The 19,788-nt window shown below is 46.2% G+C and overlaps 1 protein-coding gene across 1 annotated transcript in view; it reads right to left on the reverse strand.

The window, feature by feature from the left end:
• Positions 1-305: 305 nt before the first annotated feature.
• Positions 306-19,788, reverse strand: part of ZNF318 (zinc finger protein 318) — a 104,693-nt gene continuing 85,210 nt past the window's right edge. The window contains exons 4-10 of the mRNA XM_075584102.1: positions 16,961-19,348; positions 8,072-8,171; positions 7,328-7,596; positions 6,142-6,603; positions 5,714-5,807; positions 5,345-5,463; positions 306-4,323 (exon numbers count right to left, since the gene is read on the reverse strand). Coding sequence (XP_075440217.1) covers positions 1,975-4,323; positions 5,345-5,463; positions 5,714-5,807; positions 6,142-6,603; positions 7,328-7,596; positions 8,072-8,171; positions 16,961-19,348 — 5,781 coding nt within the window. The 3' untranslated portion in view covers positions 306-1,974. The remainder of the gene's footprint in view (positions 4,324-5,344; positions 5,464-5,713; positions 5,808-6,141; positions 6,604-7,327; positions 7,597-8,071; positions 8,172-16,960; positions 19,349-19,788) is intronic.

Raw genomic sequence — 19,788 nt, forward strand, 5'->3', positions numbered from 1 at the left:
TCAGTGAAATGGACGTAATGAGTGTCTTCACTGGTGTCCACACGTACTGATGGAAATGTTCATCCGCAGACGTCTTCTGCAGATCACTGATCAGGGATGGTCTTCATGCACCACCCGTTCCAAATACACCTCAAACAGGGCATCTTGCTACAAATGTGTTACAGAACACGGCTGGTTTAAGGGCCCTTTGTCTGAATTGTTCCCCCAAGCTCCTTCTATGTAAGCAAAATAATTGAATCAATTATATTTTTTTGTACTACAGACCAGATCATTGAAAAGAGCAGAAAATCCAAAAGCTACAAATAGATTTTTGATCACCTCGTTTTATTCAAAAGTAATTTCCAAGATGTGTTGCATTCAGTTACAGTAAATTATAGCCACCTGCCTTCTAACCAATGCACCACATGTAATCATATAACCAGCTCTAAGCCCATCCTTAGTACACGTGTGTGAATGCAGATGTGGAGTGAGGGGAGTATCCAGGATTTTCCGGGGAAAGCAGTTGAAGTTTTCTTCCTGATCTTGAAAGCAACTGCAGATCCTTTCAACAAACACAATAACTGCATTCAAACTGCAACTGGAGAAAAACATCAACAACAAGAGAAGTGACCTCAAACACATATCAAGTATCCCCAACAACTACAAAGTCCAACCACTGGTCACCAGTCTTACCAAGACATCTTCCTGCACTCCCAAATCTTTTCTCTTCCACACAATAGTGGCCATCTGTATGTTTGTTACTTTGGAAACAATACATTTAAAAAGAGCAAAAAAATAAAAAACATTGCAACAATCTAAACTAAAAACAAAAAGTCACCTAAACATACAGTAGGCTTGTGCATAAATTCAGAAAGGTGATCAGACCAAACAAAATATTTACAGCATTACAACACAATGTTCTATTGATGGAGAAGATGCACGGTGTTCTTCCATGTGTTCTTCGATGCAGGGAGGCTTTGCTTACGGCCACATGATGGAATGTCTCAAATAGCTTTTTTAATGTAGGAATCCTCCACAGAATGCCAGAGTACGGCCAAATGAAATGGAAAGGAGCTATAGGGGAGAAGAGGGTGAGGGGGGTTTGATGGGGCACATTCAAAACGATCTGAAATGGCATAAAAACAAAAACACAACAAGAAATATACATTTTAACTTCATGTTCTTAGCCAATAAACTTTTTCTAATGAAGGAATTAACTTTAGTGATGCATTTACATAGCCAAGGGAAAATTTCCAAGGGTGGCTAGGATATTAACTGGTAATTGAGTTAATTTACACACCCTGCAAGTGTTAACTAAAAGCAACATTCAGAATAATCATAAGAGATGCATGTTTATACACAAGAAAACATTTAACTTCTTAAAAGACGTCATTACACACATCTCAAAGGGATACATTTATATACATAAGATGTTAGGGGCAATATTCAAAATAACCACTTGAGAGGATACCCACATACCAATAGAAAGAAGGGCAGCATGCAGAATAATCATGTTACTAGGTACATCTACATATCACATCACCTTTTCCTGAAGTCTAACAAGGCTGATAACATGAAAAACTTTACAAAACACCCCCACATCTTCTAGCCCTGCCTCGTCTGTTCAGACAAGAAGGGTTTCCATTGTATTCCAGTTAATGTCAACCTTGTCCTCTACTGCTTTTCGTGTTGCTGAAGACAAGGTGCCACCACAACCTGGAATCTCCTCTGCGTTTCCATTACTGGTTGTGAAACAATTTGCCAATTACTTTCCAGACCATTTGATTCTTCAGAGTAATCTAGTCACAGAGGCTGAGCTGGAACAGGTGTTCTCTCTCATTAGCCTGGTCAATGGGTAAGCTTGAGAGATGTTACTAGGCACAGTTTACCACTTCACCTAGTTATATTATTAACTTGAATGGAAAGCAGAGTGTGGAGAGGTTCCTAGAGCTTCTCCTGTTACACGTCAAGGGTGGCATTTCATTCCTTCCAGGGCTAATCTGACAGATCATCGCATGTGGTTAAAACAGATAAATCTTCCATGGTGTAATCAGCTGCAGGCAAATCTACTGGTCCTTGATAGTTCTTTGCAGGCACCCTGTCCACTGCCTTAACTGGGCTTTTTGGGGTGTAAATTGTTGTAGCTTCAGGGACCTTCTGTATCGCACGGGTTGATCGGTAGGAACGCCGCCCAAAGTGTCCAAGTTGTGTTGTTGAAAATCTACTTGGAACAAAGGAACTTGCACATCCAGGCACTTCTGGGGCTTCTTCACAAGCCATGTCCGAATCATCCGGTTCTTCAGTGGATGAATCTGGCAAGACTGATTGTGTCTGTAATTGTATGGATGGTTGGGGGTATACCGATACAAATTTTTCTAGGCTCTTAACTTTGATTGGGACAGGTGCACAGGGGATCCCTACTGGGGCCTCCATAGCTGCGTCTTGGTCTTCAGAAGTCGTCACATCTTCAGCATCATCTTCGGAAGCTATTAATTTGTAGTATGACTCTAGTTCTTCCTGCAGGACAGTTTTATTAGTTTTAGTATAAACCTTTGGCTGCTCCTGGGAAGTGGGTGTTTGTTTTTTGATGACTGCCTTCCCTTTATTAGTGCTGGAATTTTGTATCCCAGTAGATGATATTTTGATATCTTTACGCCCCATTTCTGGTCCACGTCCAAACACGGAGGTCGGTAGAGGGAGGGGCTCCCTTTTAAACTTTTGGTTCAACTTGGCAGTATTGCTATAATTAGATTCAGGTTTTGCAGTGAACAAAGGTTCGGATCTACACGCTGTTGTTGAAGAGGTTGGCAAGTGGATGGGTTTGGTCTGTTGGTTACTTGAGGCTACTGCATCTTTTCTGTTGTAAGCAAAACCACTTTGCTTGGTTTCAATCAGCTTTTGGGCACCCGAGTCCTTGTCTTTTTGATATTGTGGATGTAGGAATTCCCATTTACCTGCTTCCCGGCTGCTTGAAACACTCACCTCCACAAGTACTCCTTTATCTGATATACTAGCTGTATTACCCTTAGACTCAATTGTGCCGACAGCTGGCACAGAACGGGCCTCCTGGTCAGAGGACTTGTTAGCACTTGGAAGCTTTCCATAATTTTCACACACTGATGGCTTTTTAATGCTTGGGTCATTGTTACTCTGCGATGCAGAGCTGCTGAATAATGCAACCCCCACATCCTTGGAAACAGGACTGTCAGTTTTCTGTACTTGTGGTAAAGGTGTGGAAAAGCTCTCTTTTAGCTTGGTAGCTGCCTTTTCATTTTCCATTTTCTGTTCGCTCTTCTTGCTGCTCTCCCTGAAGACTTTCTGAGACAGAGAAACGCTACCATACTTTCTCTCTACAGTAGAGTCCTTCCCATCGTTTATGGAAAACATGTCATACGTATCCGGGGTTTTGGCTTTTAGCTTGTCCACTCCACTTCTGGGAGGAGGTGGCTTTGGAAGGCCAGATATATTACTCTCACACTCAGACATACTGGGAGCCCTTTCATCTGATTTGCAGACTGTCACTTGGGCACTTGATGCGGCCTCAGCTCCAAGACGAGGCTTGATCTTATCTGGCTGCATGACTGCTTCTTTTGTCTCTTTGACAACCACTTCTTGTCCTCCAAAAGCTTTGGAAACCACTACTTGAGGCAATGCCACCTCAGGTATTGATTTCATCACTGGCAAAGGTTTTGGGCTAGTCCCAGATGACTTTATGGACAAAAATGTGTTCAGAGGGGCGGGTTTGTTAACTGGGGCTGCGCTTGACTTTCTAAGGACTGTCACGGGGATGGGCAGGTTGGGTCGGACTTTAGTTTGTGACAATGAACTGGGAGAAGTAGAGGCATTAGAGGAAGAGCTAGGAGACGTGGAGGACGAGGAGGGTGATGCTATCCAAGGGCTTCCATGAGGAATAGTGGTTTTACCAGAGAGTTTGATTTCAATACCCTTCTGCTTAACAACCTGTCCATTATTCTCCTCCTCTTTCTCCTTGTTCGAGTTGTCACTAGCTGCTGCTGCTTGAGTTTTACTGTCTCGTGCCTTCCAGGTGAACCTCCCAAAGATAGGTGTTTTCATGGGGTCCTCCTTCTCTGGTTTGGGACTATGTCTGGGATCCGGTTTGGCTGATACCACGACAGGACTCTTAAGCTTTTCTTTGGGGCTCTCTTCCTCCTCTTTCTTGCTCTTCTTAGCTGCACTTTCCTCATTGGCTTCTTTTGTTCGCTCCTCTAGCTTCCGTTTCTGCTCCGTCTGCTGCTTGCGCTCCATCTCAGAGATGATGGCTAAACCAGACTTCATGTTCTGAGACCTTTTCTCTTCATAGAAGGAGTTTGCATCAATATGATCCTGGGGAAGAAAAAGCCATTATTACCCTCAGACTTCAATAGAATCTAGAAATGGACACTTTCCAGACCAGGAATATTAAAATAGTGATGAAAAAAGAATACAACAGAAGATTGTATGTATACACACACACACACACACACACACACCTTAACAGTTCCTTCTGTACAATTCTGTAGCATGCATGGGAATGCTGAGATACGGTGTGTGGGTGTGTGTGTGTTTGTTTAAACACACACACTACCTTTTTACATGACTTATTAAACCTATTAAATAGAAGACACAAGTAAGGGAAATATTCTGTTCCATTGAATCCTTAAAAGGTGAAGTCTTGCATAGGCCATAAAAAAGGCAATCACTTAACTTTTTATAAGTGATCCTCCCCCACCCTCCCAATATCTTTCCATTATACATCAGTAGTATCCCGAAAAAGGACATTTGTCAAATGGTTCTAGTAAATGAAACCTGATCAGTATCATAAAAGAATAAAGACAATGTGTGCATTCCTTCTCTTACCTTCTATTTATAATTCCCTGTAATTCGGAAGCACTCTTACTTCACTTGGTTACTAGTTTGTAATAAAAGCAGTACATATTGTATATTTCTATTTCCCCACCCCTCTTGTGATGTTTGATGTTGGGCTTAAGTTTGAACATATATTAAATTGTGAAAATCTAGGAGAAATGGCACATGGGTGTTACATTGACTGGTGCTCACAAGTGGTATACTTTAGTGTAACCAAGGCAGTGTTTTCAACCACGGTTCCTAGGAACCCTTGGGTTCACCGAGCAACCCTAAAGGGTTCCCTTCAATTATTTGAAAATTGTATCTAATACAGAAGAATTTACAATCCATCTGATAACAGAGTTGCTATTAGAAATGGTTGGGGTTCCTCAGAATCACACTTGGGGTTCCTTAACCAAAACAAAAGTTGGAAACCACTGAACTGAATGCAGCTTAATGATTTTCTAAAGGGAATAAAAAGACATGATCTTAGAAAATCTTCTGTTGAACACGAACGAACCTTGTATTGCTGATTGTGAGCAAATGTTTTTACGTGTTCCTCTGCGCAGATCTTATCCCCGATTAATTCCTGGCAGAGCTGACAGTAGAATCCAGCAATGGGAATCAGGAACTCTGGGCCTGTAACATGAAAAGGGTGGGAGAGGGGTAAATACCGGAAGGAACATTATCCCAGGCCCCAAAATGATCCTATTGCGCTCTTCAACTCATCGCTTCCCAACTCCCCAGTAAATGCAATTCACAGAATATGCTGAGATCTGTCCCCAAGGACAAGTTCCAATCCTCTACCCCGAGTAAACCGTGGCAGGAGCCACAAGCTATTACATGGTACTTACAGGTCATCAGTGTACAGTGGGGACACAGCACGCACCTTTCAGGGGAACAACAACTTTCTTCCTCCTCATGTCGAACCTTGCCTCACGCTCAGTCGGCGTAGCCCATGGACGCTTCCAAACGTTCAATGTCTATTTGTACATTGACAGAATAATTGTTTATACCGGCAGCAGTAGCACAACGCACCATGTCTGCATGTACATGTATTTATAAATTATAGATTTACATATAAAAAAAAACAACCACAGGAGACCTATATTATCTGATGAACACTTTGCTGGTGTTGGCAAAGAGGGATTATTACATGCCCTTGACCAAAAATGGTCAATTTGCTTACATGGCCATGTGGCCAGACTTCCCTCCAATCACCCTGTGCCAGTATAATCACCCTGTGCCAGTATAATCACCCTTCCTTCATGTTCTGCAAAAGATGCGAAACAGCCAAGATTTGCTTTTGGCCCATACCTGGGTGTGCTTCCTATTGTGCAGGTGTGAGAAGAAATCGGACACAGTCTTGCAGACGGTGTTGCAATCCTCGCACCAGTAGTTCTCTGCATCAAAATACTCTAACAAGCGAGACATATCAGGAAAGTTGTCATCCAGCTTGGAAGATGGATCGCTGGGTCGAGGGCTTTTAGACCTTGACTTGTCACCACGTAACCTTGAGTCGTCCCTGGATCTCGAAACCTTTGACTCTGGGACATATTTTAAGTCGGTGCTGGATTTCGGGGCACTTCTGGGCTTTGAGTCTCCAGCTGACTTTTCCTTGCTACTAGAAGAGTTCGAAGAGCTACCAAGCCTCGAGTCGCTGCCAGATCTGGGGATGTCCTTAGACTTTGTGTCAAAAATAGAGTTTGGGTAACTTTGGGGCTTCAAGTCGCTGCTGGTCTTTGAGTTGCTACTAGTTTTTGACTCACTGTCAGAATCCTAAACCAAAAAAACAAAACAGAAATTTGCTTGTAAAGAGAAGCAACATCCAGGACTGAAAGCAGACAGACAGGAGAAAGGAGACCAGTGCACAATAATTTGGGTCATGTGACTTTGGGACCTTAAAGGCACATCTGGTTTCTAAACATGGAGATCCCACCGCTAGGCACAGAACATGCTCGTTTTCAATCCACTGGGAGCTTATAGTGTAGCTCTAACATTCACTTCTTTATACTCACACTCATTTGGTAGTAAAAACCTGGAGATTTGTAAATTGGGAGAAGAGTGGTTGATGCAGCCGTGGGTAGGTATCAAGAGAAGGTTATGGCAGAACAGGAACCCCTTTTCCCACTACATCCACAGATTCTACACACGTGCATGCTGATTTGCAGCTCTACAACCAGAATATTAATTTCATGCCGCTTACATACTTTGACACTGGAAGATTCTTGACCAACCTGCTGGGGATATGTAGAAATGTCTGTATTTCCCATACATAGTACGCAATTTATCCTTTTTACCCATTACAACCTTCGTGTGTCTTCCTCGCTCATTGACACGTAAAAACTTTACAATTGATAAAACTGCCTCTGACTAAAGTCTTAGCACCTAAAGTACAAACACTGCACATCCCAAAAAATGTGCCTCCCAGTGTGAAGGAAGAAACAAAAGGGAGAGAGCAGACAGGACTGATGGAATACCAGCGGCTCGGAGAAGCTTTTACCTTGGGGTGCATATCAGGTTTCGGGGGGTAGGCAGCCTTTTCCTGCTTATTTGAAGTCTCTTCCGCTGAAAGCTTCTCATTTATCTCTTCAGGACTGGCGCCCAGGATGTTTGCGATGGCAGACAGCTGCCGCTGCTTGTGGCTTGCATTGGCGAAGTCCGAGCGCAGGATTTTAATCTGCCGCTTTGCCGTCTGCAGCACGTTGTACAGCTCCTCCAAAAGGGGGTCTTTGTGCCAATCCTTCGGCTGACGTTTCTTCTGCAGTATATCTGTTGGGTGGCAAAAAGTAAGAAGTTTAGTTGCAAAGTAAGCTGCATTATTACAAGGATACAGTACGTTAGTGTGAAGAAAACCCAGCGGTGGGATTTCAGTAATAGCAGCTTTGGCTTTTCTTACTATATGTAAAAAAAAAATTATGTATGCTGTTAAACATCTAAAACAATAACTTCTGGTGAATTATTCCCTTTTATGGCACTCAAAAGTTGTGTTTATTGCCTTATTTTTGCCATAATATTGGTATAAGCATGAAATATCGGAAATATTTTTTTGTCAATTCTTGCCCGTGGTCTGGTGGAACATATTTGGATATGCAATACCTCCAGCTTAATAAATACAGGTTCCAATGAGTCTTGCCAAGGCTGGTGTGGATGCGGCAATTACTTGTCTTGTGTTTTACGATTAACCCAAAGAAGCCAGATGCCAGCAACCATGAGTGTGAATGTGATACAAAGAGTTGCCACTCACCTTGCTGGATGTATAGCTGCTCCACCTTGGAGACAAACGTGGCGAGGTTTCTCCGCCTTTTCATCTGCTCAATCCTCAGAACGTCCAGCTCTTCCATGACCTTCAAGAGATGGGAGGATCTCTTTTTCAGGTCATGTTGGGCTTTTTAAACTTCTGTTCAACGCACAAATTTAACCTCACAGGGTCACTATTTGGATTACCTTTATGGATGTATCCTCTTCAATTATGTCTCTTAAACAAATGTTACATTTTCTCTCACTCCGCGTCGTGTACAGGTAAAGAGGGGAGTAACAAATAGTATGTGTGACGGGGTGAGTACCGCTAAAAACTGAATCCCATCACATGTTAAGCTGCACCCGATACCTTCTATGCCTTTACCACAGAAAGACATTTAGGATCTTTCAGGCTGTAGACAAGCAGTGCAGCACTTTTGCACTACTACTGTTGCTTCTAAGCCAACCCTTGGGGAACAAAATAGAACACTGGAACTTCTAGCTCATTCAGTGCTTCTGGTCAATGCCAAAGTGATTCCAATAGAGACCTATATAATGGGACCAGGTCTACCACCATCCACCTAAACACAACACCTCTCCAACAGTTACTGACAAAAAATGTGCCATAGTGATTCGGAACCAATCCTCAATAAGGTCCTGCTGGTGATGTCAAAGTACAATTTTCTGTTCCACGTGACTTCTGCCACAAGCAACCAGCAGTAACCCGATAGTGATGGTCAGCGTGTACAATGATTGATGGGGTTTTTGGAATGCCTAACAGTTCCTACTTATCTTGGTGGGATCCTGAGCCCACAACTCAATCTCACCTCATTAGGAACGCTGATGCCCTGAATCAGCAGGACATGCACATGCCAAGAAGCAGTTACAAAGGGCAGTCCCTACTGGGCTGAAAGTCAACTAAGGGCAGTGGCATATTTAACAGGTTAACATTATTTTTTATTTAAAAAAAGACAAAATATTGTCAGCAAGGTCTTATATCAGCACAATGAGAACATGTATCTGCAGGGCCCTATATCAGCACAATGAGAACATGTATCTGCATGGCCCTATATCAGCACAATGAGAACGTGTGTATCTGCAGGGTCCTATATCAGCACAATGACAACGTGTGTATCTGCAGGGCCCTATATCAGCACAATGAGAACGTGTGTATCTGCAGGGCCCTATATCAGCACAATGAGAACGTGTGTATCTGCAGGGCCCTATATCAGCACAATGAGAACATGTATCTGCATGGCCCTATATCAGCACAATGACAACGTGTGTATCTGCATGGCCCTATATCAGCACAATGACAACGTGTGTATCTGCAGGGTCCTATATCAGCACAATGAGAACGTGTGTATCTGCAGGGTCCTATATCAGCACAATGACAACGTGTGTATCTGCAGGGCCCTATATCAGCACAATGAGAACGTGTGTATCTGCAGGGCCCTATATCAGCACAATGAGAACGTGTGTATCTGCAGGGTCCTATATCAGCACAATGACAACGTGTGTATCTGCAGGGCCCTATATCAGCACAATGAGAACGTGTATCTGCAGGGTCCTATATCAGCACAATGACAACGTGTGTATCTGCAGGGCCCTATATCAGCACAATGAGAACGTGTATCTGCAGGGTCCTATATCAGCACAATGACAACGTGTGTATCTGCAGGGCCCTATATCAGCACAATGAGAACGTGTGTATCTGCAGGGCCCTATATCAGCACAATGACAACGTGTGTATCTGCAGGGCCCTATATCAGCACAATGAGAACGTGTGTATCTGCAGGGCCCTATATCAGCACAATGAGAACGTGTGTATCTGCAGGGTCCTATATCAGCACAATGACAACGTGTGTATCTGCAGGGCCCTATATCAGCACAATGAGAACGTGTATCTGCAGGGTCCTATATCAGCACAATGACAACGTGTGTATCTGCAGGGCCCTATATCAGCACAATGACAACGTGTGTATCTGCAGAGCCCTATATCAGCACAATGACAACGTGTGTATCTGCAGGGCCCTATATCAGCACAATGAGAACATTTGTATCTGCAGGGCCCTATATCAGCACAATGAGAACGTGTATCTGCAGGGCCCTATATCAGCACAATGACAACGTGTGTATCTGCAGAGCCCTATATCAGCACAATGAGAACGTGTGTATCTGCAGGGCCCTTTGACGACAGGGGTAGCCGGCCTTCATTAATAAAGGTTACGCCGAGCTGGTTACCCCTAAAACAGTATGGCAAGTGCTGAGAGTGTCAGCTCTTGGGTCTAATATTGTACCATACCGTGTTGCCCTGTAATTCTGTTACACTTATACTGTCCCCATAGGGTTATAAACTAGGAACCGTCTGCGTGGGGGTAACTATGTAAGCCCAGTGGGCGAGTTAATGCATTCTGTGCTGTATTCCCTGTGAATCATGGTCCCGCAGCTGCCTGTGCAGATTATAAGTGGGCTGCCTTGTATGGGTGCCCCTTATGAGAAATAGCTGCAGGGCAGGGGCTTCTGGAACATGAGGAAAAAGGGGGATATTTGGGGCCAAACAAGGTTAACCTGTATTGCCTACCAGCAAGGTATTAGAGCTGGGTCTAGAAGACTTGTATCCTAGAATGTTTTAGAGCCCCAGTTCACAAACCCCAAATTGTAGAGTGCAAGTTTTAGCATTGCTGTGTTTCAAAACTACAATGCATTTTGTGCTTTTGCTGCAAGCAGAAAAAACAGTTTTGTGACAAACGGTAGCAAGATTAGCATGTCAATGCCACCAGCCCAAGTATAGGGACTCCCCGTGTTAATTGCAAAAGACATGCAGGTTTGTGGCACATAGTGAGGGAGAAGGGCTGTTGACTTGCTATCTGGAGTAGAAGCCTTTGTTCCAGCTAGACATTGAGGAACCTACTCAGCAGGGAGTATGGGGCTAGTCAAGAAAACAGTTCCTGGGTTTCAAACTCATAGGCACTATTTTCATTGGCAAGTTTCTGAATTTCCCTCCTCTCATTGAATGCACAAACACAATCCGTGCTCTAATTGGCTGCCAGCCCTTTCAATGTTAGAGTTAGACAGCTAGCCCTATATAAGGGAGTGTAGTGTAGCAGATCTCTCTTTTCTTTGTTGGAGATTTCAAGAGACAAAGAGCTGCTCGCGGGCTTCTCAAAAGTGCTTCTGGGTGAAAGAGCTATTCACACAGAGCATGGAGAAGCCCAGCCAGCATGCTGGAACAAACCGGAATGGACAGGGTAACGCCTTTTGCTGAATCAGGCGCCCTACAACTGGGAAATGGAAAGATCTCAATCCCCAGAACCTAGAAAGTGTGTATATTCTCAGTATTTTGTGTTTGTGTGTTTCCATGGTCTTATCCCAATAAACCTCATTTTATTTAACTGCCTTGTTTTGCTTATTGACTGATCCCTTAAATATAAATGTGTTAAAAGACCTGGTCTACTGTGACAGGCCACTATCAGAAAATAAAAAACTGTTCCTTTGCAAAAAAAAAAAAAAAAATTCCACCGGGACCCTGAGAAAAGTCTTTCTATGGTCAAAACTAAGTAAGCCTTTACTTGCTTCTATCCCTGTGCACTGTATACCCGTGTGTTCCCCAGGAAGGACTATAGAATGATGCACAGTAACCTTGTTTCTATCCCTGTGCACTGTATACCTGTGTGTTCCCCAGGAAGGACTATAGAATGATGCACAGTAACCTTGTTTCTATCCCTGCGCACTGTATACCTGTGTGTTCCCCAGGAAGGACTATAGAATGATGCACAGTAACCTTGTTTCTATCCCTGTGCACTGTATACCTGTGTGTTCCCCAGGAAGGACTATAGAATGATGCACAGTAACCTTGTTTCTATCCCTGCGCACTGTATACCTGTGTGTTCCCCAGGAAGGACTATAGAATGATGCACAGTAACCTTGTTTCTATCCCTGCGCACTGTATACCTGTGTGTTCCCCAGGAAGGACTATAGAATGATGCACAGTAACCTTGTTTCTATCCCTGCGCACTGTATACCTGTGTGTTCCCCAGGAAGGACTATAGAATGATGCATAGTAACCTTGTTTCTATCCCTGCGCACTGTATACCTGTGTGTTCCCCAGGAAGGACTATAGAATGATGCACAGTAACCTTGTTTCTATCCCTGCGCACTGTATACCTGTGTGTTCCCCAGGAAGGACTATAGAATGATGCACAGTAACCTTGTTTCTATCCCTGCGCACTGTATACCCGTGTGTTCCCCAGGAAGGACTATAGAATGATGCACAGTAACCTTGTTTCTATCCCTGTGCACTGTATACCTGTGTGTTCCCCAGGAAGGACTATAGAATGATGCACAGTAACCTTGTTTCTATCCCTGCGCACTGTATACCTGTGTGTTCCCCAGGAAGGACTATAGAATGATGCACAGTAACCTTGTTTCTATCCCTGTGCACTGTATACCTGTGTGTACCCCAGGAAGGACTATAGAATGATGCACAGTAACCTTGTTTCTATCCCTGCGCACTGTATACCTGTGTGTACCCCAGGAAGGACTATAGAATGATGCACAGTAACCTTGTTTCTATCCCTGCGCACTGTATACCTGTGTGTTCCCCAGGAAGGACTATAGAATGATGCACAGTAACCTTGTTTCTATCCCTGTGCACTGTATACCTGTGTGTTCCCCAGGAAGGACTATAGAATGATGCACAGTAACCTTGTTTCTATCCCTGTGCGCTGTATACCTGTGTGTTCCCCAGGAAGGACTATAGAATGATGCACAGTAACCTTGTTTCTATCCCTGTGCACTGTATACCTGTGTGTTCCCCAGGAAGGACTATAGAATGATGCACAGTAACCTTGTTTCTATCCCTGCGCGCTGTATACCTGTGTGTTCCCCAGGAAGGACTATAGAATGATGCACAGTAACCTTGTTTCTATCCCTGCGCGCTGTATACCTGTGTGTTCCCCAGGAAGGACTATAGAATGATGCACAGTAACCTTGTTTCTATCCCTGCGCACTGTATACCTGTGTGTTCCCCAGGAAGGACTATAGAATGATGCACAGTAACCTTGTTTCTATCCCTGTGCACTGTATACCTGTGTGTACCCCAGGAAGGACTATAGAATGATGCACAGTAACCTTGTTTCTATCCCTGTGCACTGTATACCTGTGTGTTCCCCAGGAAGGACTATAGAATGATGCACAGTAACCTTGTTTCTATCCCTGTGCACTGTATACCTGTGTGTTCCCCAGGAAGGACTATAGAATGATGCACAGTAACCTTGTTTCTATCCCTGTGCACTGTATACCTGTGTGTTCCCCAGGAAGGACTATAGAATGATGCACAGTAACCTTGTTTCTATCCCTGTGCACTGTATACCTGTGTGTTCCCCAGGAAGGACTATAGAATGATGCACAGTAACCTTGTTTCTATCCCTGCGCGCTGTATACCTGTGTGTTCCCCAGGAAGGACTATAGAATGATGCACAGTAACCTTGTTTCTATCCCTGTGCACTGTATACCTGTGTGTTCCCCAGGAAGGACTATAGAATGATGCACAGTAACCTTGTTTCTATCCCTGCGCACTGTATACCTGTGTGTTCCCCAGGAAGGACTATAGAATGATGCACAGTAACCTTGTTTCTATCCCTGTGCACTGTATACCCGTGTGTACCCCAGGAAGGACTATAGAATGATGCACAGTGACCTTGTTTCTATCCCTGTGCACTGTATACCTGTGTGTTCCCCAGGAAGGACTATAGAATGATGCACAGTAACCTTGTTTCTATCCCTGCGCACTGTATACCTGTGTGTACCCCAGGAAGGACTATAGAATGATGCACAGTAACCTTGTTTCTATCCCTGTGCACTGTATACCTGTGTGTTCCCCAGGAAGGACTATAGAATGATGCACAGTAACCTTGTTTCTATCCCTGTGCACTGTATACCTGTGTGTTCCCCAGGAAGGACTATAGAATGATGCACAGTAACCTTGTTTCTATCCCTGTGCACTGTATACCTGTGTGTTCCCCAGGAAGGACTATAGAATGATGCACAGTAACCTTGTTTCTATCCCTGCGCACTGTATACCTGTGTGTTCCCCAGGAAGGACTATAGAATGATGCACAGTAACCTTGTTTCTATCCCTGTGCACTGTATACCTGTGTGTTCCCCAGGAAGGACTATAGAATGATGCACAGTAACCTTGTTTCTATCCCTGTGCGCTGTATACCTGTGTGTTCCCCAGGAAGGACTATAGAATGATGCACAGTAACCTTGTTTCTATCCCTGTGCACTGTATACCTGTGTGTTCCCCAGGAAGGACTATAGAATGATGCACAGTAACCTTGTTTCTATCCCTGCGCGCTGTATACCTGTGTGTTCCCCAGGAAGGACTATAGAATGATGCACAGTAACCTTGTTTCTATCCCTGCGCACTGTATACCTGTGTGTTCCCCAGGAAGGACTATAGAATGATGCACAGTAACCTTGTTTCTATCCCTGCGCACTGTATACCTGTGTGTTCCCCAGGAAGGACTATAGAATGATGCACAGTAACCTTGTTTCTATCCCTGCGCACTGTATACCTGTGTGTTCCCCAGGAAGGACTATAGAATGATGCACAGTAACCTTGTTTCTATCCCTGCGCACTGTATACCTGTGTGTACCCCAGGAAGGACTATAGAATGATGCACAGTAACCTTGTTTCTATCCCTGTGCGCTGTATACCTGTGTGTTCCCCAGGAAGGACTATAGAATGATGCACAGTAACCTTGTTTCTATCCCTGTGCACTGTATACCTGTGTGTTCCCCAGGAAGGACTATAGAATGATGCACAGTAACCTTGTTTCTATCCCTGTGCACTGTATACCTGTGTGTTCCCCAGGAAGGACTATAGAATGATGCACAGTAACCTTGTTTCTATCCCTGTGCACTGTATACCTGTGTGTTCCCCAGGAAGGACTATAGAATGATGCACAGTAACCTTGTTTCTATCCCTGTGCACTGTATACCTGTGTGTTCCCCAGGAAGGACTATAGAATGATGCACAGTAACCTTGTTTCTATCCCTGTGCACTGTATACCTGTGTGTTCCCCAGGAAGGACTATAGAATGATGCACAGTAACCTTGTTTCTATCCCTGCGCGCTGTATACCTGTGTGTTCCCCAGGAAGGACTATAGAATGATGCACAGTAACCTTGTTTCTATCCCTGCGCACTGTATACCTGTGTGTTCCCCAGGAAGGACTATAGAATGATGCACAGTAACCTTGTTTCTATCCCTGTGCACTGTATACCCGTGTGTACCCCAGGAAGGACTATAGAATGATGCACAGTGACCTTGTTTCTATCCCTGTGCACTGTATACCTGTGTGTTCCCCAGGAAGGACTATAGAATGATGCACAGTAACCTTGTTTCTATCCCTGCGCACTGTATACCTGTGTGTTCCCCAGGAAGGACTATAGAATGATGCACAGTAACCTTGTTTCTATCCCTGTGCACTGTATACCTGTGTGTTCCCCAGGAAGGACTATAGAATGATGCACAGTAACCTTGTTTCTATCCCTGTGCACTGTATACCTGTGTGTTCCCCAGGAAGGACTATAGAATGATGCACAGTAACCTTGTTTCTATCCCTGTGCACTGTATACCTGTGTGTTTCCCAGGAAGGACTATAGAATGATGCACAGTAACCTTGTTTCAATCCCTGCGCACTGTATACCTGTGTGTTCCCCAGGAAGGACTATAGAATGATGCACAGTAACCTTGTTTCTATCCCTGCGCACTGTATACCTGTGTGTTCCCCAGGAAGGACTATAGAATGATGCACAGTAACCTTGTTTCTATCCCTGTGCACTGTATACCTGTGTGTTCCCCAGGAAGGACTATAGAATGATGCACAGTAACCTTGTTTCTATCCCTGTGCGCTGTATACCTGTGTGTTCCCCAGGAAGGACTATAGAATGATGCACAGTAACCTTGTTTCTATCCCTGTGCACTGTATACCTGTGTGTTCCCCAGGAAGGACTATAGAATGATGCACAGTAACCTTGTTTCTATCCCTGCGCGCTGTATACCTGTGTGTTCCCCAGGAAGGACTATAGAATGATGCACAGTAACCTTGTTTCTATCCCTGCGCACTGTATACCTGTGTGTTCCCCAGGAAGGACTATAGAATGATGCACAGTAACCTTGTTTCTATCCCTGCGCACTGTATACCTGTGTGTTCCCCAGGAAGGACTATAGAATGATGCACAGTAACCTTGTTTCTATCCCTGCGCACTGTATACCTGTGTGTTCCCCAGGAAGGACTATAGAATGATGCACAGTAACCTTGTTTCTATCCCTGCGCACTGTATACCTGTGTGTACCCCAGGAAGGACTATAGAATGATGCACAGTAACCTTGTTTCTATCCCTGTGCGCTGTATACCTGTGTGTTCCCCAGGAAGGACTATAGAATGATGCACAGTAACCTTGTTTCTATCCCTGTGCACTGTATACCTGTGTGTTCCCCAGGAAGGACTATAGAATGATGCACAGTAACCTTGTTTCTATCCCTGTGCACTGTATACCTGTGTGTACCCCAGGAAGGACTATAGAATGATGCACAGTAACCTTGTTTCTATCCCTGTGCACTGTATACCTGTGTGTTCCCCAGGAAGGACTATAGAATGATGCACAGTAACCTTGTTTCTATCCCTGTGCACTGTATACCTGTGTGTTCCCCAGGAAGGACTATAGAATGATGCACAGTAACCTTGTTTCTATCCCTGTGCACTGTATACCTGTGTGTTCCCCAGGAAGGACAATAGAATGATGCACAGTAACCTTGTTTCTATCCCTGTGCACTGTATACCTGTGTGTTCCCCAGGAAGGACTATAGAATGATGCACACTAACCTTGTATTTCTCTGCCTCCTTGTTCTGCAGTTCGGCTTCGGCCTGGTCCAGCACGTTTGGTAATTGGGTTGTGAGTGGAACGTTTGTAGTTGGAGCATCGACCTTTACCGAAATCTCTGGGACCTTCTCACTGGTTTCAATGACGCAAAGGTTGCTGCGTGGTATAGCCGACAAATGAGTGGAAGGAGGCGCCGCCACCACGTGAGCGGGGGGAGGCGCCGCCACCACGTGAGCGGGGGGAGGCGCCGCCACCACGTGAGCGGGGGGAGGCGCCGCCACCACGTGAGCGGGGGGAGGCGCCGCCACCACGTGAGCGGGGGGAGGCGCCCCCACCACGTGAGCGGGGGGAGGCGCCGCCACCACGTGAGCGGGGGGAGGCGCCGCCATGTGAGCGGGGGGAGGCGCCGCCGTCATGTGAGCGGGGGGAGGCGCTGCCGTCACGTGGGCGGGGGGAGGTGCCGCCGTCACGTGAGCGGGGGGAGGCGCCGCCGTCACGTGAACGGGGGGAGGCGCCGCCGTCACGTGAGCGGGGGGAGGCGCCGTTGTCACGTGAGCGGGGGGAGGCACCGACACGTGAGCGGGGGGAGGCACCGACACGTGAGCGGGGGGAGGCACCGACACGCGATTGGGGGGAGGCACCGACACGCGAGTGGGGGGAGGCACCGACACGCGAGTGGGGGGGGGCACCGACACGCGAGTGGGGGGAGGCACCGACACGTGAGTGGGGGGAGGCACCGACACGTGAGTGGGGGGAGGCACTGACATGTGAGTGGGAGGAGGCACCGACATGTGACTAGTCAGAAAATGAGTGGGATGTGGCTGATGAACTTGCCCATACAGTGGCCAGTTGGGTGATGGATAGGCCACATAAGGCCTGTAGGGATTATAACTATGAGGGGGCAATGAGGTGGGTATAGCATACCCAGGTACCATCTGAGTGGGAGGGTATGGGGGATATCTGGGAATCTGGGAAGGGCTGACAGGGGAAGGGCTGACAGGGGAAGGGGATTGCACTGGTTGAGCACTTGGGGTGGATGGCTGCGTTTGGATCTCCACTTTTTCTGAAGGGACAGGGGGAGTTTGCTCTTTTTTAGCCACCACCGTGGGCTGGGCAGGAGGTTCCACTTTTGCTGGAGATGCGGATGGCGCTTGCTCTTTATCGGTCGCAGCCGGGGATTCAGCATGCTGGCTCTTGGAATCAGGTGAGCAAGTGTTGCTCCCGCTGCGTTGCGCCTCGGACGCCTGCGGAGTGGGCTTCTTCCCGTGCAGGCGCTCCTGGGTGCGGATGGCCAGTTTGCCAATTTCCGTTATGCCAATATCCAGCCCGATGGTCTTCAGGAGGTCATGGATCTTCTCATACTCTTGTTTCTCAGGGTTTTTCTCTGGAGCCGGCTGGGGGAGAGCTTGACTTGGAGGCCCTTTCACAGTCTCCTCGGCGGGCTTTTTAATCTCCTCGGCGGGCTTTTTAATCTCCTCGTCTCCATAAAGAAATCTTTCCTCATCCTCAATTTCAGAGAGGCGTATGGCCTTCTTTTGGGTTTTGCTCAGAACAGGGGACACGTTGTTCCCATTGTCTATGGCTGGCGCATGTGATACGTTCAACTCTTTCTCTCTTGTTGGCTCAGCTGTCCTCTTAATATCAAGGAAGCTTCTGGCGGGATTGTAAGGGATACCCTGGGACTCACAGGCACTCTTGTTAAATATCGTCAGGAAGTTACCCATTTGGGAGTACAGGCTGCTATTGGTGGCCGCCGGAGAGCAACTTGCTTGCCCTTTTTGTGGGATCTCCTTTTTGGAGGGTAATGTGTGGTCTTTGTTGTCAGTCTTGGCTCTTGGCAGCTGGGTGACCTTGCCGCCAGCAGGTGGCGCTGGAGTTAAGGGGACTTTGTTGCCGGCTCTGACCCCTGCCGTTAGGTTTGCTTTGTTACCAGTGTGCGCTACTGCAGTAAAATTGCTTCTGGCTATTGGCCGCGGCGTTAGGTTAGACTGTTTCTCTGCCGAGACTGCAGTCTGGCTGCTCACTGGTGCTTTCGGCATTTGATTGGCCTTGCTGCCTGTTGGAGTTAGGTTGCCCTTATTGCCCTGAGTAGATGCCACAGTTGGGCTGGTCTTGTTGCCTGGAGTGGCTGCCTGTGGTACGATTGTCTTATTGAACGGACTGGCCACTGGAGTTACGTTGGACTTACTGTCCAGTCGAGTCACAGCAGCTAGATTAGTGCTGCTGGCGGGAGGGGCGGCTTTGGGACTTTCCAGAGGGTGAGGCTTTCTCTGGGAAGGGAACTGGCTACTGATGTTGCTGCTGCTGCTGCGGCTGCTGCTGGACACGGAGGAAGTGTACCTTCCGAGGAGGTGGTGGTCTTTATTTGACCGACTCCGATAACTATCAATCTGCCAAAGGAAAAAATAAATAAAAAGCATTAAATAAATTAAGGGGAAACGCCGACTCCAACATCCATTAGAAGGTGCAGTCAGCTGCATTACACAGAGGGGCAAGCAGGTGCACTACAGAACCATGGGGACCCCGATATACGCCCTGATCCGTGCACTACAGAACCATGGGGACCCCGATATACGCCCTGATCCGTGCACTACAGAACCATGGGGACCCCGATATACGCCCTGATCCGTGCACTACAGAACCATGGGGACCCCGATATACGCCCTGATCCGTGCACTACAGAACCATGGGGACCCCGATATACGCCCTGATCCGTGCACTACAGAACCATGGGCCCCCCGATATACGCCCTGATCCGTGCACTACAGAACCATGGGCCCCCCGATATACGCCCAGATCCGTGCACTACAGAACCATGTGGACCCCGATA

The sequence above is a fragment of the Ascaphus truei genome, unplaced genomic scaffold, assembly GCF_040206685.1.
Source record: "Ascaphus truei isolate aAscTru1 unplaced genomic scaffold, aAscTru1.hap1 HAP1_SCAFFOLD_448, whole genome shotgun sequence".
NCBI lineage: Eukaryota > Metazoa > Chordata > Amphibia > Anura > Ascaphidae > Ascaphus > Ascaphus truei.